This window comes from Poromitra crassiceps (genome assembly GCF_964638095.1).
Source record: "Poromitra crassiceps genome assembly, chromosome: 3".
NCBI lineage: Eukaryota > Metazoa > Chordata > Actinopteri > Beryciformes > Melamphaidae > Poromitra > Poromitra crassiceps.
This window is the reverse complement of record NC_139625.1, coordinates 77976544-78002413: the sequence shown is the minus strand read 5'-3', so window position 1 is coordinate 78002413 and position 25870 is coordinate 77976544. Positions and strand designations below refer to the sequence as shown.

Below are 25870 nucleotides of genomic sequence, written 5' to 3'. Positions count from 1 at the left end.
TGTTACTGTAGCATTGTCAGTCTCCCAGTATAAATAAAGGTAAAAAAAAAAGTATAGGCCCGCCCCCCCTTTTTTTTTTTTTTTTTTTACAAATTATGTCAAGAAGTCCTGGTGAAATGACGGGTCAGAGATTAAGCTTAATGAAAAAGGGTGCTCTACTCGAATTAAAAACAGAATTGAATACTTTCACTCACTTGTTTACATTCAAAGTTTATTGGAAAAAGTACATTAAAAAAATACAGAAGAAAAAATAAGTCCTTATATACATGGCTGGGATCTTCAGAAAACCCTCTGTTAGCCGAAGGCGGACATGGCCCACTGCCTGACGTCGGTGGGGCACTGAGGGTACTTCTGCAGGGCCTCCATGAGCTGGCTGTGGTCCAGCGTCAGTCTCATCAGCTGGTACTCTCTCTGGGTGTTCACCACCGAGCCGTCCACCGGACGCACCAGCTCCAGCTGCTGCAGGTGCTCAAACGCCTGGGGGGGAACAATGTTAAGGTGGGAGGTGTCAGTGGGAGGGGCTTATTTGAATATTAACGACCTCTGGAGGAGGTAGTTATGGAGGAGTGAGAACCAGAGGGGCATATAGATCAGCTTTCTCAATTGATGTATATTTGTATTTTGGCATCAAAGTTATGAAATTATGTACAATACTGTACGACATATGTACAATACCATCAAATTAGACGTAATAATAAACTGGAAAAGTCCATTTAAGTAAGTGAAGTCTGACCTTCATGACGACCGGCTGCTCAAAGTTGTAGATGGAGTGAGACTTCCGCTGCAGGAACTTCTTAAACTCTGAGGGGAAACCAGATCACATGTTACAACCCATGTTCTATCTACTCAGCAAAAATATACAGTGTACTGGGGTCAGGGGTTACCAACCTTTTATGGCGTATGAGCCCACTTTGAGGTCACAAAACTCTACTGACCTCAGACATTAAAAACATAGTTTCTTTGCGCAAATTGATTTGTTTTCGATCATGTAGTAGTTTATAATACTATGTTGCAAGTAAACATTCAAAGGCTATTTCATGTATATTATTGTGGACGGCATTTGGAGGCAGAGCAGCCAGGACGAGCCACTGACAATGTGATTGCAGGATATGTACAGGTGAGCTTGTATTCACAAGGCTGCAAATGAATGCTGAACAAACGATGACTCAAATTAAACAATGAACAATGAATGAACAATGAATGTAAAAAGAGTGAAGTAGACCACAAATATGGGCTATATCTGGTTAACAGAGACCCCACTAACAGGCCTACAGCTCAGTTCCTGCAGCATATCGCCGAACAGGCCACCTCCCTACTGAAGACAGACTTTCCTATTAATAAGGGGGGTCGCCTTATGGCTCTATCCATGACAAGTATGTATATTTACATTTTGTCATTTGGCTAATGCTTTTGTGAAAACGTGAGATACGTTCAGTTACTAGATATTTCAGGCGACCCCATTTGAATTCCATGCGATCCCAAGGTTGGGAAAGCCGGATATACTGTATATAAATGCAACATGTAAAGTTTTAGTTTCATGACCGTTACTGAGCGTTCCTACTTTGCTCAAAATTGACTTTGACTTGACTTTTCTCATATGTAAATCATGTGTAAATCATGTGTTAGTCAAATCTTTAGAATTGTTGGATGTCGCGTTTATGTTTTTGTTCAGCATATTTGGGGTATTTTTCTCATTTTCTGTGTTGAAATCAAAGCTTTGTGAAGCGCAGTGTGGGGTCTCACCGTTGTGGACCATCTGCAGGTTGAAGGGCTCTCCATCGTAGATGTCGTTCAGGTGTTTCATGGCGATGATCAGGCACAGCTCCAGGATGGACAGACCTGCAGATGAGAAGATACTCTCAACCCACTTCAGACGCTAATGTGAACACTGCGTGGAGCTCAACAGTGACAGTGAAGATTTCGGCTATAAAAACATGGTGTAAATGCATTTTCAACTCAACTTGGCATCGCAGGCTTCCAGAGACTTGGTTTACACAGTATGGAGCTATTTTATGTTTTCTCTCTCTTCTTGTTGTTGGGTTTTTTTTACATTTTACAACAAAACTTCAGTTGTTTTTAGGAGAATGTTACAACGCTGTTGTGCTGTGAAGCTCCAGGACCGTTTTATGAATTAAGAAACTTTGCCCGTCCTTCCATCGGCATGAGGGTGAGTAGATAATGACTACATTTTTATTTTTGGGTGAACTTATCCTTTAAAAGGGAAATTTCACTTATAACATCCTTCATCTGCAGGCTTTGTTGAGCCAGATTTTGGTGTCATTTGTCATCCAAGAGATTTCTGCTGCAGGTTTCTGCTCAGGTACTTTAACCTGAGTGGTCTGTACAGACAGTCTCCTCAGGTTTACCGTGCTTTAACCTGAGCGGTCTGTACAGTCTCCTCAGTTTTACCGTGCTTTAACCTGAGCGGTCTGTACAGACAGACTCTTCAGGTTTACGTGCTTTAACCTGAGTGGTCTGTACAGACAGTCTCCTCAGGTTTACCGTGCTTTAACCTGAGCGGTCTGTACAGTCTCCTCAGTTTTACTGTGCTTTAACCTGAACGGTATGTACAGTCTCCTCAGTTTTACTGTGCTTTAACCTGAGCGGTCTGTACAGACAGTCCTCTCAGGTTTACCCTGCTTTAACCTGAGCGGTCTGTACAGACAGTCTCCTCAGGTTTACGTGCTTTAACCTGAGCGGTCTGTACAGACAGTCTCTTCAGGTTTACCGTGCTTTAACCTGAACAGTCTGTACAGACAGTCTCCTCAGGTTTACCGTGCTTTAACCTGAGTGGTCTGTACAGACAGTCTCCTCAGGTTTACCGTGCTTTAACCTGAGCGGTCTGTACAGTCTCCTCAGTTTTACTGTGCTTTAACCTGAACGGTCTGTACAGTCTCCTCAGTTTTACTGTGCTTTAACCTGAACGGTCTGTACAGTCTCCTCAGTTTTACTGTGCTTTAACCTGAGCGGTCTGTACAGACAGTCTCCTCAGTTTTACTGTGCTTTAACCTGAGCGGTCTGTACAGACAGTCCCCTCAGGTTTACCCTGCTTTAACCTGAGCGGTCTGTACAGACAGTCCCCTCAGGTTTACCCTGCTTTAACCTGAGCGGTCTGTACAGACAGTCCCCTCAGGTTTACCGTGCTTTAACCTGAGCGGTCTGTACAGACAGTCTCCTCAGGTTTACCGTGCTTTAACCTGAGCGGTCTGTACAGACAGTCCCCTCAGGTTTACCCTGCTTTAACCTGAGCGGTCTGTACAGACAGTCCCCTCAGGTTTACCGTGCTTTAACCTGAGCGGTCTGTACAGACAGTCTCCTCAGGTTTACCGTGCTTTAACCTGAACGGTCTGTACAGACAGTCTCCTCAGGTTTACCGTGCTTTAACCTGAGTGGTCTGTACAGACAGTCTCTTCAGGTTTACCGTGCTTTAACCTGAGCGGTCTATACAGACAGTCTCCTCAGGTTTACCGTGCTTTAACCTGAACAGTCTCCTCAGGTTTACCGTGCAGGATGTTGGCGTTGGCGTCGGCGAGGCAGAGCCGGCTGGCCTCCTGTAGGTCAACAGCTCGGACCGCAGGGTTCGCCACCGAGACGCGACTCACCGCCAGCATCTACAGGAGGAATCCACCAGAAATACAATTAAAATACACTGACAGCATCTACAGGAGGAATACACCAGAAATACAATTCAAATACACTGACAGCATCTACAGGAGGAATCCACCAGAAATACAATTCAAATACACTGACAGCATCTACAGGAGGAATCCACCAGAAATACAATTCAAATACACTGACAGCATCTACAGGAGGAATCCACCAGAAATACAATTAAAATACACTGACAGCATCTACAGGAGGAATACACCAGAAATACAATTCAAATACACTGACAGCATCTACAGAAGGAATCCACCAGAAATACAATTCAAATACACTGACAGCATCTACAGGAGGAATACACCAGAAATACAATTAAAATACACTGACAGCATCTACAGGAGGAATACACCAGAAATACAATTAAAATACACTGACAGCATCTATAGGAGGAATACACCAGAAATACAATTAAAATATACTGACAGCATCTACAGGAGGAATACACCAGAAATACAATTCAAATACACTGACAGCATCTACAGGAGGAATACACCAGAAATACAATTCAAATACACTGACAGCATCTACAGGAGGAATACACCAGAAATACAATTAAAATACACTGAAAATACTCACGATAATATTGTATGTCATGATATTTTGGTGAGACAGTATCGTTTATTATTGTTGTTTTTTTTAGCAAGGGTGTATTTTACTTTATGTCTTCTTCTCATGCTGTTGTTTACATTTTGGTGCGGGGCAATATCATGATACTATGTGCCAAAATATACTGTCCCGATATTTTGGCAGGACAATATCACAATGTTATTCTTTTCTTATATAAATTGTTTGTCTAAATTAATATTTTGGATATTGCCCAAGCCTACCTGGGATCCATTTAAATAGATCTTTAATAGCTTTATTTATTTTAATACACATGTACAAAATCCAACAACATAAGAAATATATTATGTCTGAATGTGTCTGCTTGTTTTTAGCTGTTGCAAAAACCTTTTGTGTAAAAGCACCCACCAAAATGCAAATGTTACATGAAATGTTAATGTTCTCCTCTGTTATCGTGTGTGTGTGTGTGTCTGCGTGCGTGCGTGTGTGTGTCTGCGTGCGTGCGTGTGATAGAAGCGAGCAGCTTGTTGGTACCAGCAGCAGGTGCAGCGAGCGGAATTCTTTGCTGGAGTTGAAGTGTCGTCGCAAAACCTCCTCCACTGAGCGGTCCTCACACAGAGTCTGAGAGAGAGACAGAGACACGTCAAGTCAAAACCTCCTCCACCGAGCGGTCCTCACACAGAGTCTGAGACAGAGAGACAGAGACACGTCAAGTCAAAACCTCCTCCACCGAGCGGTCCTCACACAGAGTCTGAGACAGAGAGACAGAGACACGTCAAGTCAAAACCTCTTCCACTGAGCGGTCCTCACACAGAGTCTGAGACAGAGAGATAGAGACACGTCAAGTCAAAACCTCCTCCACTGAGCGGTCCTCACACAGAGTCTGAGACAGAGAGACAGAGACACGTCAAGTCAAAACCTCCTCCACTGAGCGGTGCATCGAGATGCATCGGAGATGCATCGTATAATCGAATCGAATCGAATCGTAGACTTGTATAATCGAATCGTATCGAATCGTGAGATCAGTGAAGATGCACAGCTCTACCTCACACAGAGTCTGAGACAGAGACACGTCAAGTCAAAACCTCCTCCACCACATTCTGGATTCTACGTATTCTTCGTGTAGCTGCGAACCGTAATGCCCATACCGTGACATCATGGGACGAATACACGTACCGTGACACCCCTAGGAGAGACCCACTGCTACTATTACTATTATTAGTCCTGTTTTTATTACAGTTGCTACTGTTGTAACTGTACTACTACTGCTGTAACTGTGCATTCTTATCACTACTTACCTTACTTATTATATTTGTTAATGGTATCATTATTATCTCTCTCTCTCTCTCAAACCAACTGCTCATGGCAGATGAACGCCCACCATGGTTCAATGTTTTCTTCCCTGTTAAAGGGGTCTTTTCCTTGCCGCCATCGCCAAGTGCTGCTCTTGTTGGGAAATTGTTTGAATGGACACATGACCTCACAGTAAAATCGCCAGTGCATGTGAGGATTGTGTTTCAATTGTTGGGCCTTAAATAAAGAGCCTGGTCTCCTATGAGCTTCATTTTTAAAGCGCCTTGAGATAACTCTTGTTATGATTTGGCGCTATATAAATATAAAATTGATTGATCGATTGATTGAGGCTATCAGGTACAGTATAGTATGGGTCCCTGGACTCACCTGGATGCTGGCGTTCCACTGGCGGCTGAAGTGGGCGTCGGGGAAGCTGTCCGGCAGGCTGAGCTGGGTCTGGACCCGGGCCTGGTACTGAGGGAACGTCAGGCCGCTCAGCAGGTGGATCTGACGGTGAGAGAACCGAGACTTCACCCGCTTCTCCAGCAGCTCCAGGACATCCTGCAGGGAAAAACAAACACATAAATATGGATTTAGTTTTGCCTGGTATGCACTGGCTCAGATACCTGCAAATCAGAGATTATGTTCGATCCAAGATGAATGCCTTTGAAGCGCTCCCAAATGAGCATATCTTTTTCAATGTTTTACTGAGCCCTCCTCACTCCAAGCATCTCATCTCTAGATTTGTATGTCTGTTTGACAACTGCAACACGGCCTCTACTGAGAGGACTAGAGAAGCATGGCAGGGGGAACTTGCTATTGGTTTATCTGACATTGTATGGGAAAAGAGTCTGTCTGTGGTACAACTCTGCTCAGTTAATAGCAGACACCAGCTGATCCAGTTGCAGTTGCAGTGCAGTCGCTCACCGTCTGCACTATTCTAAGTTGCACAGAATCTACCCTTCTGTCTCACCACTGTGTGACAGGTGTCAGGTGTCAGAGGGCACTCTGTCTCATGCCTTGTGGTTCTGCCCTTCACTGACAGGATTCTGGGCCAAAATATTTGACTGGTACTCTAAGGCCTACTGTACAAAATAACCCTTCAGCCAGAGGCAGAACTCGCCATCTTCGGCTGCTCTGAGTCCTCTCTGAACTTCCCTACAGCTGTGCAACAGTCTCTATCACTATGGACAATTGTTGCCAGAAAACTCATTCTGAAGCAATGGAAGTCCCCCTCTTCATCTCCTTTTGAAATGTGGTTGACGGACATGATCTCTGTTATACGGATGGAGAGGCTCAGGTTCCTGAGAACCAACTCACTTAAAAAATGTCTAACTATCTGGGAGCCGTTTCTAGCCTACCTCGATGAGGTTAGGGGCGACGGGTGACTCACCTGGCTGGTTTCTCATGGACCCCTCGCGCATGTACATTTCTTATAAGCACATTAGCGCCTTATGTGGCTGGTAGCACCACATTGTAATATTGAATGTTGATGATGTTTGTATGTTTTTTCTTTCTTTTGTTTTCTCTTCCTGTGCCTGAGCCTGTTTGTTTTGTCTTGTTTGTGTACTGATCTGATCTATAAAAACTAGAAAAGAAAATAGAAAAAAATATGGATTTAGTTTTAGGGATGCACTGATTTATCGGCCGTACATCATATCGGACGATATTCGCCTTGATTGGACGGCACAGTGGCTCAGAGGTTAGCACTGTTGCGTCACAGCAAGAACGTCCCGGGTTCTTCGAACCTCCGTCACAGGTCCTTTCATGTTTCATGTTCTCCCCGTGTTCATGTGGGTTTCCTCCGGGTCCTCTGGTTTCCTCCTACCATCCAAAGACATGCATGTTCTACATGAGACAGCAGCTAGCTAGTGGGTGTCATTCGGTAGAAAGAATAGTTCCTACACTGCTCACAACAAGGTCTGTGGATTATCCTGAGTAACCAGGTCATGATTCTGGATAGAGACATTGCTGTTGAGTTTTTCATATTTATTTTTTTGGTGCTTTGAGCAACACAAGCCGGGTGCCAACCAGCTACATTACATTACATGACGTCATTTAGCAGACACTTGTATCCAAATTGACTTACAATAGTACATTTTGTCAACAGTAGTGAAATCAACTGTGCATTGTGTGCAATATAATCCATGTCAGCTAAAACTTTTTTTAAACAATAGAGTAGCATTTGTAGAAAGTTCCAGTTCCATTGTATTGGAGAGAAGGCAGAAAGCTCTGGGGGCAATATCTCCAAAACCCAGGCAACTAAAACAAAAATAGCACTACAGGTGAGAGGATAATTATGCATGGCTAAATAGCACTACAGGTGAGAGGATAATTATGTATTTTGAATTTTAGGGTGAGCTGTCCCTATACTAGAACCGCCAAGGGGTCATTTTTACCACCCAGAGTTTTCAAATGCATGTAACTGAGAAAATAAAACCCCTGCAGCTCTCAGTTCATGACTTTTCCTAAAAAAAAAATTGATCATCTAGTGAATTATGGGGGGGGTGGGATAAAAAGAAAAATAAATAAATAAATAATAATAATGAATACAATAAAATAAATTATGGCCAAGGAGTCATTTTTACCCCCTCATATAAAACAGCTGTATAATGCCGCGCACGACATTTTCACCATGCCCGGTTGCCTAGCAACGCCAATTGTTTTTTTTGTCTTGCCTTACAGTAAGCTAGAGTAGCCACATACACATGGTAAAAATGACCCCTTCGAGGAGGGGGTATTGCAATGTTGGCGGTTCTAGTGTTAAGGTTGGTTAACTTAGACAGGGGATCTTTCTCCCTTTCCTTTTTTCTTTGGGGGGGGGGGGGGGGTGCTCACCAGTCTTGCGGTGAGGCCGAGCACTGCGACGGGAGCCTGGGCTGACTGGGACACGTCCAGCAGGTTGTACAGCAGAGTCTGGTTCTTATGGTGGGCAAACAGGTCAAACTCATCCAGGACAAACAGCACCGGACGACTGCTGCTGCGATCACCTGAGAGAGAGAGAGAGAGAATGAGAGAGAGAGAGAATGAGAGAGAGAGAGAATGAGAGAGAGAGAGAATGAGAGAGAGTTAAATGATTAGATAATCTTTTTGTTTTTTATCTTCTTCTCTTTTTTTTTTACCCTGTTTTCTCTCCAATTCTACTTGGTCAATTCCCCCTGATGTCCCGGTCGTTGCTCCGCCCCCTCTGCTGATCTGGGGAGAGTTGTAGACTAGCACATGTGGCAGGACGTAGCGCGTGGGAGGATCACGCTATCGAACCTGCGACCCTCGTGTTATAGGCAGGGAATCTGCCACTGCCACTGCACTACCCGGATGCCCATTACATTTACATTACACGTTTTGAGAAGGGGGGAAATCTACCTGATAGCTATTACATTTTATCAGTCAAATGTTATTACAAAATAAGTGAGAACATTTTATCACATTATTGGGTTTTATTACATTTTCAGGAAATTATTACATTATTGGGAGCTACAAGCCTCCTCCTTCTCTGTCTGAAAACCCCAAAGTAAGAAACACGCACCTTTCTTCAACGCCTCCAGGAGGAAGGCCAGGTTCTCTGCAAAGCTGCCCTGCAACCAATCACAAAACAAACACTTTATGGATTTATCAATAACTAAATGGTCAATAAGACTATGAGAACTTCAGATTACTCACAAACGCGTTATGGAGTTATCAATGAACTAGTAAGACTCTGTGAGAACTTCATGAACTATGAACTAGTAAATAGAAAAAAGGAGCTTCTTGATGCTTATAGAAGGATTTAACACATTGAGTGCCAGCGACGCCATATGGCGTCATTAGAAATTTACCGTAGGCTGCCAGCGACGCCAAATGGCGTCAATAACTCGAAATTGTTTTTTTGACGGGGGGGTGTCGATCTATGCTTCTTACATCGCCTCTTACAATATGAGAGCTATTGAATGTGTCTAACCTATTTTACAGAACCCTTAGGTGGCGACAGCGCACTCCAGATGAGAGAAAGTGGAGTAAAACACACAGAAGAAGTCGTTGGGGAAAAGGAAATCGCATCGCATCCGTCCGTATGCAGCTGCTTCATTGAAGCATAACGTTAGCTGTGCCCCTGCAGCAGCCAATCTGCTGTCACAATTGAGCACCTCCGTGTCCGCTGCACAGCCCATTCGCATGATCAGCCGTGGAGTTATTATTATTCTCAACTGGAACGCGGCTGTAAAAAAGCTGGATTTAGCGGAATTTTCAGTGCTGAGCACACGCAGAGCAAACGCACTCACAGCAGAGCCGAGCAGAGCAGAGAGACACTCCTCCCACAACGGGAGGGGGGAGGAGGAGGGGGGGAGGTGGGGCACGCAGGACACTACAGCATACAACAGACCCAGGCACTGCAGCAGGCTCGATGCACAGAGAGCAAACAAGCTAGAATAGGCTATCTGATGCCCACCAGCAGTAAATCAAGACCAGCATGAAGGTGTAGGGTCTGCGCACGCAGGGGCCAGCGCTGCTGGTTGCAGCTAAAAAGTATTATTTGGCAAAACAAAATTCCTTTGTTTTCACTCTTTTATTGAAGGAAATTATTTTTGAAATGTCATTACATCAGAAAATATTAGCAATGAGTCAATGATGTGCTTGAAATGCTTCCTTTCACAAAAGGCTGAATATCTCAGGTTTCTAGAAAAAAATGGCTGTTTTTGGTCTAATCAAGCTATCTTCTCCGGCTCATAACTAAAGAACGGAAAATGGGATCAATAAACTTTTTTTTGCAGGTGATAGAAGAGAGTCTCATCGTTATTTGTGCGTGTTCAGTGTTTACATAGTAATTATTAAAGAAATGATATGACTGTTTTAAAATGCATTGCGGCCTATGTGGCACAGTACAGCACCTTTTGCCCAAGGGCCGTGGCACTCAAAGTGTTAATGAAGAAGTAATGTACAGTTATAATTATTCAGTTAATAGAAAGTACATCTTCAAAAGAGAACGAGGGCACAAGGGACGCAACGCGTTTCAACCTCTGGTCTTCGTCAGGCTGAACTATGAACTAAACAGTCAGTAAGACTGTGAGAACTTCAGAATACTCACAAACACTTTATGGAGTTATCAATGAACTAAACGGTCAGTAAGACTTCAGAATACTCACAAACACTTTGTCTCCGACCACGTTCTCCAGGTGGAGCTGCCGCGTGATCTCTCTCAGCGCGATCCTGTCGTTTGTCTGCAGGAGTCCTGCAAGAGCAGCACAAGCGCCAAACGCTAGCAGTGGTTCTCAATGTGGGGTCCGACGACCACCAGGGGTCCTTGAGGGGGTTCCAGCAGGTCTCCAGCAAAAATGTATGAATTGTATTATACAATTCATACATTTTCACTTCTTACACAGTATATAAGAGGTGAAGACAGTTAGACGGACGTAGAAGAATGACTGTTTTGAGCATAGTTTTTCTGTTATCTCTCTACCTACAATACAGACAGTCATGGAATTCCGGACTGAATAATATCTGACAATAAAAAATATTCTGCGATTTGGAGCCGAGCAGTGGTGTAGTCTACCTTTTTTCAGAGGGTATACTGACTCTGACACACCAAATACATTTCACATTATTAGAGCAGAAATAAAGAACCACAGAAAATCTTGTTTTGCCAATTTCACACAATTTGTTTCGCTTTCACACGTCACACGGGTCGGGTGAACATGATCAGGAGGACATCAGGATTTCTGGTTGTTGAAGTCCTTTCATTTAAAACAGTGACTTTTCACTGCCATTTGGAGTCGCTGATGTACAAAAGTGCCTCTGGTGTGGCTTTAAACTGGCAATAAAAGAATCAAACAGGAGGAGTGTGTTGGTACCGTTCAGATGGACCTGTAGCAGGTTCTTCTGCAGGTCCTTGTCCTCCAGCAGCTCTCTCAGCACACAGCCCAGCAGCTGCACAGCACAGGAAACAGCTACTATAATAATAATAATAATAATAATAATAATAATAATAATAATAATAATAATAATAATAATAATAATAATAATAATAATAATCTTAGTAATAATCTTAGTAATATTAGTTTTTATTTGTATACGACTTTTCTAAAAACGATGTTTAAAAAGTGATTTACATGCAATAACAACCAAAAAGACAGAATTCTACACAGTCAGACTTTTACGGCACCATAGTTTTCCCGGCTCCTCTGGGGCCGATGATCAGCACCGAGTTGCTCTCTCCGTGGACTGCTGTCCGCCTCAGCAGCTCCAGCAGGTGTCTGAAAACACACAGGTCACTTTGTTTTTACTACAGTACCCATAATGCTTCAAAAATCCCAAATATGTATTTATTAATTAATTTAAAATCAAGCAGTATGTGACTCCAAGTGGAAGATAGAGCTATTTTCCCCACTTACAGTCAGCAGCTTGTATTTATGGTAAAAGTGACATGATGTGAACCAGAGGTGGAGACTTGAGTCTATATGATTTGGACCAGAGCCTTAATCCTATACGCACATTTGTTTTTTACGAGCACCGTCACTAATGTTTCCCCCTGTGCAGAATCCTTCCTGCAGTGCCGCAGCACCACTGTGGACACTTTAGCTGCGTGCACATTATGTTGTAGTTCAACAGCACTCTGCCAATTCTACCTTTTACAGTGGATGGATGGTAGCACCGCTCGGTTCAGACAGGATGCGGTCAGGTGTAATGGCCAATTAACCCATTGATACCTGATGGAGCATTTGTGTGTGTATCCCTTTAAGACCGCGAACCACGTATGACGCAGTTCGCGGTCTTAAAGGGATACACACACAAATGAGGGATATACGCGCAAATGCTGCATCAGGTATCAATGGGTTAAGCAGATTTGCGGTGTGCGGGAGTCAAAGTATTTCTCCCCACGGCCAGCAGCTCTCTGCTCTACAGGAGGAAACACTGTGGAGACAGGTTCTCCACATGGCCAGCAGCTCTCTGCTCTACAGGAGGAAACACTGTGGAGACAGGTTCTCCACATGGCCAGCAGCTCTCTGCTCTACAGGAGGAAACACTGTGGAGACAGGTTCTCCACACGGCCAGCAGCTCTCTGCTCTACAGCAGGAAACACTGTGGAGACAGGTTCTCCACACAGCCAGCAGCTCTCTGCTCTACAGGAGGAAACACTGTGGAGACAGGTTCTCCACACGGCCAGCAGCTCTCTGCTCTACAGGAGGAAACACTGTGGAGACAGGTTCTCCACACGGCCAGCAGCTCTCTGCTCTACAGGAGGAAACACTGTGGAGACAGGTTCTCCACACGGCCACCAGCTCTCTGCTCTACAGGAGGAAACACTGTGGAGACAGGTTCTCCACATGGCCACCAGCTCTCTGCTCTACAGGAGGAAACACTGTGGAGACAGGTTCTCCACACAGCCAGCAGCTCTCTGCTCTACAGGAGGAAACACTGTGGAGACAGGTTCTCCACACGGCCAGCAGCTCTCTGCTGCTCTACAGGAGGAAACACTGTGGAGACAGGTTCTCCACATGGCCACCAGCTCTTTGCTCTACAGGAGGAAACACTGTGGAGACAGGTTCTCCACACGGCCAGCAGCTCTCTGCTCTACAGGAGGAAACACTGTGGAGACAGGTTCTCCACACGGCCACCAGCTCTCTGCTCTACAGGAGGAAATACTGTGGAGACAGGTTCTCCACATGGCCACCAGCTCTCTGCTCTACAGGAGGAAACACTGTGGAGACAGGTTCTCCACACGGCCACCAGCTCTCTGCTCTACAGGAGGAAACACTGTGGAGACAGGTTCTCCACACGGCCAGCAGCTCTCTGCTGCTCTACAGGAGGAAACACTGTGGAGACAGGTTCTCCACACGGCCAGCAGCTCTTTGCTCTACAGGAGGAAACACTGTGGAGACAGGTTCTCCACATGGCCAGCAGCTCTTTGCTCTACAGGAGGAAACACTGTGGAGACAGGTTCTCCACACGGCCAGCAGCTCTCTGCTCTACAGGAGGAAACACTGTGGAGACAGGTTCTCCACACGGCCAGCAGCTCTTTGCTCTACAGGAGGAAACACTGTGGAGACAGGTTCTCCACACGGCCAGCAGCTCTTTGCTCTACAGGAGGAAACACTGTGGAGACAGGTTCTCCACACGGCCAGCAGCTCTCTGCTCTACAGGAGGAAACACTGTGGAGACAGGTTCTCCACACGGCCAGCAGCTCTCTGCTCTACAGGAGGAAACACTGTGGAGACAGGTTCTCCACACAGCCAGCAGCTCTCTGCTCTACAGGAGGAAACACTGTGGAGACAGGTTCTCCACACAGCCAGCAGCTCTCTGCTCTACAGGAGGAAACACTGTGGAGACAGGTTCTCCACACGGCCAGCAGCTCTCTGCTCTACAGGAGGAAACACTGTGGAGACAGGTTCTCCACACGGCCAGCAGCTCTCTGCTCTACAGGAGGAAACACTGTGGAGACAGGTTCTCCACACGGCCACCAGCTCTCTGCTCTACAGGAGGAAACACTGTGGAGACAGGTTCTCCACACGGCCAGCAGCTCTTTGCTCTACAGGAGGAAACACTGTGGAGACAGGTTCTCCACACGGCCACCAGCTCTCTGCTCTACAGGAGGAAACACTGTGGAGACAGGTTCTCCACACGGCCAGCAGCTCTCTGCTGCTCTACAGGAGGAAACACTGTGGAGACAGCTTATAGCCTGGCTGCTTACATTGTGCTCCACCAGCCACTGTATCTGTTCACTGCTGTCCTTGTCCTTGTCTGTAGAAACACAGCTCACTGTAGGCCAGGGGTTTTCAAAGTCTGAGACTGTGGGCCTCCCCCCACACCAAGCTTGGAAAAAGTCACCCCCCCTTGCTCAATTCCTGGATGCCTATGGGATCATGATTAATATGTTATTTGATCCCATAGACACCCAACAATTGTGCCAAGATAGCCTGATATTGCTGTTGGACATACTTCAGAGTTCAGACTACCATATAGATAGAAAAGGATATCTGAAGGCATTTAGTTTCTGACTCTGGGAAAGTGGGAAAAACAGTAAAATTACACAAAACTACTTTATCTCTTTAACCAAACCACACATTTAGGCTAGTCGTGCTCACCTTTTGAAAGCTAATATAATAATAACTAATTATTTTTTGACTTCCATTCACTGACCCTGGGGACGCCCGACTCCCACTTTGAAAGCACCTTCTGTAGGCTATACTTTTCCACTGTCACATCTGCGATAATATCTGCCATCTTCTTCATTTCTCCCTTTCTTGACAAACTCCCTCATATAAAAGCTGCCACATATATTTGTTTGTTTAAAGGTCCCATTCCGTGCAAAAGCTGTTTTTACTTGTAAATGCATATATACTGCTGTCAGCCCTCCCTGTAATGAGTGGTCACACGCTCAGAACTGCCAGTTGGATTTGTCCCTATCCAGCGTCCCCCTGCAGTCTCCTCCAAGCCACACCCCCAAACGCTTCGTTTGCCCAGAGGGGAATCTGGGGGAATTGGGACGTCACTAGCTTCCTCCTGCATACTGCGCGGGTCTCTCTCACACAAGCTACCTGCACCATTTAGTCTATAGCCACAAAATTAACACTTCTAGCTGGAGCGACGCCAACTGTACGTGATCCAGCAACTGCAGAGGTGCATTCGGTAAGTCTAGGCATTTTGAGATGTCCTCTTTAGCGTAGTACCGTTAAGTTAACGATAACTCGCAACCTAGCGTGCTGGTCCACAGACGCTAATCTGATTGGCCGCTGGGAGCCTGGGGCGGGCTCTCCCTCAGCGGCCAATGGGAACTGTTAGTTCTGAATATATTATAGAAACAGGCCATTCTTGGGAAGCAACGAGATGAGGAAGTGAGAACTCCGTCACAACAAACGGGGTTGCTATATTTTCGACAGATTAATCCAGAATCATGTTTTATGGACCAGAGACACTCGTTTTTAAGAGGTTACAGCTGCACGAATTGGGACCTTTAAATATTTATTTGCAATAATTAGAAAAGCCTGATCTCATTATTTCTCCACAGACGTCACTCCCAAGGGACAGCAGCAGCAGATTTAGTTTGAGTCAGAAGAGAAAAAAGATATGAAAAGTGAGAAGATGTTGGATTCTGTAACCAACATCATCAGTAAACTAAACATACTTGTGTTGAGCATCCACTCCCTCTGCTCTGTCTGGCAGCTGCTGGTGGCAAAGACGCTCCCGCAAAATCCTCTGGACCTGCAGACAGAAACCAAACTACCTCAGTTCAAAACACAGAATCATCTGGACCTGCAGAGAGAACTAACTCAGCCCAAATTAATGAATACCTACCTGAAATTCAGTACCAAATACAAGTGATTCTATCTTGCAAAAACGTAAATAGCTAATAACTTATTTCCCCCCCATGTGAGTTTTACATTGATGCGAATTTTGTGAATGGATGTGTGTAATAATATAATAAATAGAATATCAAGAAAGTTAGTAGAGAATAAGTCAAACCTGTGAGATGCATTCTCCTATAGGCAGAGAAGTGCCTTCCACCTTCCTCTTCTTACTCATGATGATGATGATGATGGAGGAACGCTAGACAGCAACACAGACAGAGCATGTTGTCAATTAGTCAAAACACAATGATGAGACAGGTCAGAGGTCAGCTCAGTGATTCCCAAAGTGTGGTCCAGCCAGGGCCCTCCAGGGGTCACTGATTCCAGGAAGTCTCCGAAGATATGGGAAAGTTCAGTTTGACAATTATTCAACAGCAGAGAATGTATTGTTATTTTAATCATTGGCCAACCTCCATAAAAATGTGGCAACTTAATGTCTGCAAGCGTACACGCATTGTGTTTGTGTAACACTATTTATCACTTTTAACGAATTGTTGTGCGCCTCTCTAATAGAGACTGAGAACTGAGTCTACTCTTCAATTGGGCATCCAGATAATAAACACCACTCAGCCCCAATCTCAATACAACACTATTTATTCTAACGAAACTGCTTCACGCTTCTCACGAACGCCCTCTGCTGTTTTAGTTCAAGCAGATTGTTGCAATAACCGGCGAGCCACTTTAAACATGGAATTTCATTGAAATAAATGCTGGTAGGTGATGTGGATGCCGGATTGATGAGTGGCTTCTAATTAATCAGCTACTGTCTTAAGTCGTGTCCTAGGACATACATCATGTCTGCCGATAAGCACGCAGGTAGTGATCTGTCATCTTTATGAATGTAGTTTGGTGCGTCGTCCTCTTCAGACTGTTGAGCAGGGCACGTAGCCTAGCAGTGCTGCAGGACAACGCGACAGATCCAGTAACGTTATGTATCATCAGTCTAACAGTCTATCAATACAAATCAATATCAGACATACCTGCTTCAATCAAGAAATTCTCTGACACCGTGCTGAGCTGTCTCGATCTTCGCGGGAATCCGACCAATGACACTTTCCTCCCAGACAACCACTTCCGGATTAGACTGCAACTCCTTCCATGATTGGCTGGAGCGGCTGAATAGAATAGAATAGAATAGAATAGAATAGAATAGAATAGAATAGAATATAATTCGTTTTTGCTATCTATCACTGTAGAATAGAATAGAATTATATAATAAGAAGGTGAAGTGTGTGTGTGTGTGTGTGTGTGTGTGTGTGTGTGTGTGTGTGTGTGTGTGTGTGTGTGTGTGTGTGTGTGTGTGTGTGTGTGTGTGTGTGTGTGTGTGTGTGTGTGTGTGTGTGTGTGTGTGTGTGTGTGTGTGTGTGTGTGTGTGTGTGTGTGTGTGTGTGTGCGACTGTGCGTGTGCCCGTGAGCAAGAATTATGTTCTGTCATGGCTTATGGCATTTTTTACTGCGATTGTGCAGAATCTTTCAGGAAGTGTAAAGAGCACTCCTGCGGGTGATCTGCAGGGCCAGATTTTTTAATTATGTAATTAGGGCTGACTAAATGGGCAAAAATAGCTAATTAGTGGTCAAAATGCAGGGATGCAAACTCAGCAGAGTGAAAAAGGTGACAGATACCAAGGCAGACACAAAATCACTCAAAATCATTCAATTAAGTGCCCTATTTTGGGATCAAAAAGGTGACTGTCACCTAATGGTGACTAGTTTGCATCCCTGAAAATGACTCAACACAGGTTCAGTACCACGGGGAGCTCCATTTCTTTGCTACTGATGGAGCTCACCTGAGTGGAGGAGCACAGCCGATGTCAGTTAGAATCAGCCAGTGAAGTGGACTATGAAAACCCTGTGGAGAGGTGAGGCTGCATGCCAACTCTGTGAGCGAGGCCAATGGCCAGTCACATACAGCAACAGGTATTCCGCTAGTAGAATAGAAAGACTGTTGCCCCCATTGACAATGCCCCCATTTTGAGCGGATTGTCACTAGCCTGAATAGAATAGAATAGAATAGAATAGAATAGGCATTAACAGGATGTGATGAAACAATTTGTAAATCTTTCTTCTAACTAAATCACACGTTAGAACCATAGACTGCAGGAGAATAGAATAGAAGTGAAAGACTGGGTGAGGGTGAATATAATGATCTGTGACAGCAGTGAATTTGTTAGTAGCAAGACCAAAACAACATCCTTCTCTCATGGTGGAAGCTGATTGGACAGAGAGTCTGACTGCACAGGTAAAAGTCAAATGCAGCACTACACTTTCATGTTATCTCCTACTTCTTCCACTGATTTAAGCTTGTGAGTTTTTGTAATCCACTGTGATATGGAGTTACTTCTGTATCTTTTTTCAAGCTGGAACAAATGGTTTGAAAGCAAAAGAAAAACAAAAATAAATTGAAAGTGAAATGACAGTGAGTGTTTCTGCTTTGCCTCCTTTTGTCAAGGTCTGACATTCAGCCTGCCTGTTCCTCCACACCTGTTGTCAGCCAGCCAGCCCCCCCCCCCTCCCCCCGGTGGCCCATGGCACGCTCACCAGCTGCTGGACTCCAGTCCTGCACTCCAGCTTCCTGACTGGTCCTGCATTCTGGCCTCCAGCTAAGGGGCCATTCTAAAATCACTAAACCACAGCCTTGCGGGGCTTATTGCTTTAATTAACACCATTAATCACTAACATCAGAACAATCTGGGTAATAGTGAAATAATCATGCTGATGTTGTAAATTACAGATTGCCGACAAAATCACTTTTTCCTCTTAACATGTTTATTATGACATCATTGGGATTTATTACATTCAACAAGGTTGAGTTTTCAAAAGTGTAATATCTGAACCGATGATGAATATTATGTTTCCCTGAATATTACATTATCATCATCAGATAAACACATGCATAATGGTAGCCAGTGGGTGGTGCTGTCCAGTGAGTAAACCTCCCTCCTCAACGCCTTATGATAGTGACAGATGCTATAGCAGCCAGGGGGTTTTAGCCTCCTTGCTAAAACATTCGCCTTCCATGCCAAAAGGTCCCAGTTCAATCCCCAGCTGTGGGGGAATACAAAACGCAGGTTACATACATGTACACATATTTCTCTCTTTCTTTGTCTTCACTGTCCTTCGATCCTTTCTTCTGTTCATTGCTTTCTACTGCAATACCCGTCCCCACGCCTCGCTCACAGAGTTGGCATGCAGCCTCTCCTCTCTCTCCCCAGAGGGTTTTCATATAGTCCCCTTCCCTGATTACAACTCTGCTCAGCTGTGGGCTCCTCCACTCTGGAGCTCTCCATGGTGCTGAATGTGTGTTGAGGCATTTTGGCCACTAATTAGCCATTTTTGCCTATTTAGTCGGCCCTAAATACCTAATTGAAAAATCCAGCTCCGTTAGGTCACCAGCAGGGGTACTCACAATTTCTGCTCACTCACTCACTCACTCACTCACTCACTCACTCACTCACTCACTCACTCACTCACTCACTCACTCATTCACTCACTCACTCACTCACTCACTCACTCACTCACTCACTCACTCACTCACTCACAGACACTTTGTTTTCTTATTGGATGGATATGTATTTGACATGCCCTGTCTGTCTGGATCTTTCTGTGCTACCAGGTCTAATTGAAAAATACACTTTTAATTTAAATTTGACTCACCTGCTTAAAGGGGAACTATAAGCCCCCAGAAATCTACTTGGGATTTAAAAAATGCAAATCAAGAGTCTCAACCCAGCTGATCCGTCCTGTCAGCCCAGCATGCTGTCTAATTTAAGACAGTTCTTTGTGATGTCATCGGAATCAAAATCAGCCAATGGGGAAGCGGAAGGAAGACCCAACTGCAAAAGTAGGCGTCAAACCACCCTAGAGGGCTCTCTCGCTGCATGAAAATTATAGTGTGTAGGATTCTAACGGTTTACTCTCAAATGTGAAGATTTTGCCCATGATCCTTCAGCAACAATATACATTGGTTTAAAGAAACAACAACAAAGACCTTTTAGGGTTTAGTTACCCTTTAAGTAAAAGAAATGCAGGGCGGGTTCGAAGGCGGCTGTTATTGTTTATTTTTATTTTCTCTGTATGCGCACATCCACAGAGAATCGCATCGAGAGCCATGAGTGTCCATGACCCATGTTCAAAGCAGACTAGCTGGGGAGCTATCAGCACGCACACTCACCGGATAAAAAAGTTTTAGGTGCAAAGCACAGGAGTTTCCATAGAGCAGTAGAGAGAAGGAGCCAGCACTCAAAAATGACCCATACCAGCTGGCGGCGGCGGAGTTTCTGCAGGCAGTCAACCGTGGATTACTCGATGCAGAAAACATATACACAAGGTAAGCACTGTCCATCTGCTTTATATTACAGAGATTATAATACAAAGCGGGTTGAAGATCAGCAAAGACTTCCTTTAAACACATTTTTTATAAGTGACATCAATATAGAAGAACTTTATCATCAGTTACATTTGCATAACAATAATTATACTATAGATGGGACGAAAACAACTGCAAAGGAATATAAACTGGGGAAATGCATTATATATATATATATATATATATATATATATATATATATATATATATATATATATATATATATATATATAACTATATATATATATATAGTTTTAGTATGACAATACACAAATTTAAAAATACTGACTATTGGCAGCTTCCATTCAGATCGGCATCAGCCTTCAGAACCAATCCATATTGGTGGAAACCTGATAGCAACAGGAGAGTGCAACAAAGTAATCAAAGAAGTTATCATCAGTATATAATAGGGAGCTAGGGCTCTGTCTCTCTGTCTGTCCCACTGATGACATCATCAGTGATGTCATAAATCCCCCCCCCCCCACACCCACACACACACACACCACCACTGATGATGTCATCTGTGTTTACCCACCTTGTTTCCCCTCATTGATTGATAGCCTACAGTTGATCTGAAAATAGGTGAGTAAACTCATTTCAAAAGGTATTTTGCGTTTACCCTCCACTACGCCCCGCCAGGACCCCTGGTTGAGAACCACTGCTGCTGCTCCAGCTCTGTGTGTGAGTCATTGCACCAAAACGTCATTGTGCTCCATCTATCTAGCGTTAATTCTTGTATTCCTACTTTTGACATGCACGTCTCATGTATAGGCTATCTGAGCATCACCTCTCCCATCTGGCTGCTCCTGCAGCGCATGCGCACTTCCGCTCTCTCCATCATCTCCAATATCCCAGTGTAGGCGAAGCAGCAGAGGCAGTGGACTAACGGGTAGGCTTCTTATTCTTATTTTTCTACAGGTCAGAAACGCGCTGGTGCTCGCTGCTGTCACCGACACGCGTTACCGATGTGACAGAGGGCTGTTCCCGGTGTGATTTAGCACAGCGACAGGCGTCAGTGCCTGAAAAGCAAGCGTCTCTTCTCGCTCTCTGCAACGCAACGCTTTGCACTGCTGTTAGCTGTTTTAGTGTTAGCTTGCTAAGCTAACCCTGTTAGCTCGGCCTGGCCCTGGCTTGGCCTGGCCCTTGACGCGGGGGCCTAAGTGTCTTTTTACTTCGACATTTCGGAGTCGGAATACGGGCTATCACCGTTCAGCGTGCGCGACCCCGTTTACGGTTCACATATTACATGCTAAAACGTTCTTCGTGTCACCGAGCTCGCTCGCTAAGTCGTTTTCGCTACAACAAGCTAGCTGGTTAGCTAACGCCAGACAGCTGACGGCTGGCATGCTAATGCTAACCCCACAGCTAGCTCAGATGTTACAGTGTCCAATGCATCAACACAGACAGGCTGATCTCATGTTGACACGGCCACTTTATACAGGCCAAGGCCCGTTAGCTGACTGCTGTAGCTGGACCACCTGTCATGGCAAACTATCTTTTAATGTCACATATTTGTCTCTACGTTAATAAAGCAACACTTTGCGTGTTGGTACAGTTGATCTGCAGCCTGGCTAACGTTCACCTAGCTAATTGGCTATTATCTAAAGCCCATGGCACACCAATCAAACATCTAACAACTTGGATAATGTTTGATTGGTGTGACATGGGCAAAAGGATTGAACATGTGGAATTAGACCAAACATCTCCAGACAAGGACAGACAGTCATGGCACCCCAAACAAACATCTGTAGTAGTCTGTTGTAGAATGTTTGAATGGTGTGCCATGGGCTTAATGTTGGGCATCTCTGGTGGGCTTTGGGGAAGACCCAGAACCAGCTGACACACTCGCCATGTTTGGGAAAACGTATTGTCAGCTAGCTAGCGACCTGGCCAACTTGTGTAGCTGTCAACCTTTAAGTGTCGAAGTCAGTCTGCTACAGGAGTCGAACAATATGGCTAATTTACCCCAATACTAGCCAATGTTAGCCAACTTCACTGGGTTACAAGCTTTGAATGCTTGGTTTGGGTTTGGGAATCAATTCATCAATTAAATGAATGTAGCTAGCAGCTACCAAAATAGTTCAGATGGTTATTTAGTGGCTAAGTGAGGGGAGACCGTCACCGTTTGCCAGGTCAGTCTGCTAATACCGTACTTCATAGTTTGTTACATAGTTGTTAGGTTGTTATCTGTTATTCTCAACCTTTTCAATATCAAGGACCCCTTAATTTAGTTCAAATTAGGGCCATGGACCCCCACCTGATGAGTTTTCGCCTCTCAAACCCAAATCGGAGAATATTTATTTATTGTTAGATATGATTTTGTCCAGAAGTCCATGACTATCTGTATTGTAGGTAGATAACAGTTAAACATATCATATCTATCATCAAAATAGTCATTCTTCTAAATTGTCTAATTGTGTTCACATCTTGTAAATGAAATAATGTTTAGCAGTTTAACAAATCACCAATTTTCTGGGGACCACCTGGAAGCCTCTCATGGACCCCTGGTCGTCCCTGGACCCCAAATTGAGAACCACTGATCTATATACAGTATTAGTCCACAAACTATAGAGGGTTTTCACGGAATTGTGTTGCTAGGGAACAGGTTGAAACCTAGCTTATTTCCTGTCAGTAGGGCTGTCCCCGAATACCATTTTTGGGCTTCGAAGCTTCAGTGACAAGTATTCGAATAGATTGGAAGCTTCGACTGGGGCGCGGGGCACGTAGTAACAATGAGAGGCGAGGAGAAAAATCAGACTTCAAGGATTTTCCTTTTTATTGAAACGAAAATGGATAAAAAATGTGCAATAAGCAAATCAAATAAATGACAGCCATATCCCATAAAAATGAATTTGCTCATATACAGTAGGCCCTGGTGGCTGCATGGTCAAACTGTTGCAGTTTCAGTGCTGGTAAGTAATGTTAGATGAGAGCTGTGAGGCACAATGTCCTTGTCTGAGAGAATAAGTAATAATAATTAATGTTGATGCATAATGAATAATGTTGGATTACTATTTCAAAATACATTTCAGAAGGAAAACGAAGCATTCGAATACTGATTTGGAAATGGATTGCCAATGGCATCGATTGAAGCTTCGAAGCATTTGGGTCAGCCCTACCTGTCAGCAAATTATTATTATTATGAACTATTATTTATTAGCAAACACTGCAACAGGAAGTAAGCTAGGGGCAATTTAGACTCTGTATGTGCACTGTTCAGACAAGTTGCATTGCTGCTCATTGCACCTCTTCTTCACTCCTGCTTGCGCTGATGAAATATGGCGAATCTGTGCATCAACTGGAAACTGTAGCAGTTACTGTGTGACTGATCAAGCACACAGACCTGAAATCAGTTTGAGACAGGACAGTTGTGCCTGCTGTGGGGCACATTCATTAGTACGCAAAGTGGTTTGTGTAATTCAGTGATAATCTGGCCTGAATGAGTGTTTCTCATCATAGCATACCAGGGCTCGACGTTAACTTTGAAAAGTGGTTGCCGGGGTGGCAAGTGGCAACCTGGCAGGAGCTTTTGGTTGCCCAAATAAAAATATGGTTGCCATTTTTAGTCGTAGCTTTATATTTTGAGTAATTAAGATACTATGCAATCATAATAATAATGAAGATGTGACAGAAAAGTAAGTATAATAGCCTGTAATATAGTATGATCGTATACTATGTATGCTTGTAATTAGGGAATATCTTTCTTATTACAGCATGATGACAGGGTAGGTTAGGACTACTACCGTAGTTGTTTTGCAGCTAAAGTGACTGCAGTCTTGTTTGATTTTCTGTTGGTTTTGTTGTAGCATGTAATATAGGCTATTATATTTCTATGTAATGAAATGCATATAAAATACTTTTGAAGTGGTTATTACGAAGATGCATACAGAAATATAATATCCAAGACATACAGTTGTTGTGTAAGTTCTATAAGATGTTACATTTCTCTCTTTCCCTCTCCCTGCACTGGTTGGCATTGAGGGTAGAGCCACAATTTATGTCAACAACAGTCAAAATCTATTGAAAAAAGGAAGATGTAATAATTTGCTAAAAAGATAATATATTTTTACTTTTTTTTTTACTCTTGTTTCAATCTTTTAGCTTTAAATAAAAATAACTAGGTCTATTCACTGCAGCCTCCCTCCCTCCTTCCCTCTCTCTTCCCCCGTATGTGGCAGGTCACACACTAGAGGAATATAGTAGGACTATCTGCGTTTTCCTTCAGACAACAGCAGTCAAAACTAACAGTATTTGCCCCCCTCTCTTTTCTCAAATAAATGAATAACGTTCGAGCAGACGTACCTCCTGCATGCCTGATCTGACGTAGCTCATCAGTCGTGCTAAATCAGATCCGTTTGTAAGATTCATAAGCTAAATAAGTTAATTAATAAATAAATCACACCTATTGAACCCCCACATTACACGTTCTTTACTGAAACTACGCCATACGAGGTAAGGATGTAAAGGGTTCCTCATTTCTCAGCACATAATAGGCGGAATTAAAACGTTTTTTAAGGATCTCCTAGTTGGCTGCATTCTGTACATGCTTTGCAGTTAGCCGCGACGCACATGCACCAATCTCAAATAAAAAGTACACACCTTTGAGCCACGGCTGTTGTCTCGGAGCACGCTGTTTGTTTGTTCTGAAATAGTCCATAGTTTAAGAGTAGGTCTGTCTGTCTCCACTCACACGGTTGTCCTCTTTTTCTCAAATGCCATTGTTTTTTCGTGCAGGCGGTTCATCTCGTTATTTGTCAGTCGAATCATCTTTCTTGCTCGTTCATTTGTGATGTTGACAGCAGGTTAACGTTAGTCGGGGCTTTCACCCAGCCAGACAACTTAATCTGTTTCGCCATATCAAACGTGTGCTTGCAGCTGAGCCGGTGTGCGCGCAGCGTCTGGCCTGAGTAAACACACCGCACGTGAAGTGTCTACTGGGTTCCGTCTGGTAATTAGCAACATCGTTCAGATTGTAACGGCAGTAAAATGTCACATGCGTGTCACTCGCAAGTATTTTTTTTTTTTTTTTTTTTTGGTGCATATTTTGCTGTTTGCTGCTGTGCATATAATGTTTACATGTTAAAACGTGGTTGCTACTCTGGCAACCAAAGGCCAAGAAATGGTTGACATTTTTTTGGGGTTGCCCGTTAATGTCGAGCCCTGCATACGGGGACCACCAGGTTTCCTTGAGGGCGTTCCAGGGGGTCGCCAGCAAATTTGTGAATTGTTAAACTTCACCATTATTTAATTGACAAGAGGTTAACACTAATAACACAGAATGTAGAAGAATTACTTTTTGGATCATAGTGTCACTGTTAATCTCTCTACCTACAATACAGGTAGTCATGGAAACCTGGAAACGTTTTCAGATTTGGGTCTGAGGCACAGCATGTCATTATAATGGAGGACTAAAGAAGGGGTCCTTGATGTGAAAAAGTTGAGAATCACTGGCCTTAATGATGGTTTGATTGATTGATTGAAAAGTTTATTTCTATAGGGACAGATACATAAACATAGAGCATTCACAGGAAACAGTCTTTGTTATATATCCTGACATTTATAGCCTAAGCTAGTTTGCAATGTTTGTCCCTAGATGTTATAAGGCAAATATTAAAAAAATTTATGGTTGGGGAGCTTGTATCCTTGATTTATTTGGTCGCCCCACCCT

At 43.9% G+C, this 25870-nt stretch overlaps 1 protein-coding gene across 1 annotated transcript; it reads right to left on the bottom strand.

The window, feature by feature from the left end:
- Window positions 1-276: 276 nt before the first annotated feature.
- On the bottom strand, window positions 277-16875 carry orc4 (origin recognition complex, subunit 4). Its single transcript, XM_083634127.1, has 14 exons — window positions 16817-16875; window positions 15952-16035; window positions 15614-15690; window positions 11654-11744; window positions 11343-11418; window positions 10638-10723; window positions 9047-9095; window positions 8359-8510; window positions 5908-6081; window positions 4762-4848; window positions 3503-3611; window positions 1744-1839; window positions 734-801; window positions 277-477 (listed from the first exon to the last, which is right to left on the bottom strand). Exons 2-14 carry the CDS (start codon window positions 16009-16011, stop codon window positions 295-297), a joined length of 1308 nt encoding a protein of 435 aa, XP_083490253.1. The 5' UTR covers window positions 16012-16035; window positions 16817-16875; the 3' UTR covers window positions 277-294.
- Between the last annotated feature and the right edge of the window lie 8995 nt (window positions 16876-25870).

Excerpts from the sequence above, each read along its gene's own strand:
- orc4 (XM_083634127.1), bottom strand. The coding sequence starts at position 16,011 with ATGAGTAAGAAGAGGAAGGTGGAAGGCACTTCTCTGCCTATAGGAGAA. Across the intron at positions 15,691-15,951 it reads TAGGAGAATGCATCTCACAG|GTCCAGAGGATTTTGCGGGA; the intron begins GTTTGACTTATT and ends TTCTGTCTGCAG. Across the intron at positions 11,745-15,613 it reads GGAGTGGATGCTCAACACAA|ACACCTGCTGGAGCTGCTGA; the intron begins GTATGTTTAGTT and ends GTGTGTTTTCAG.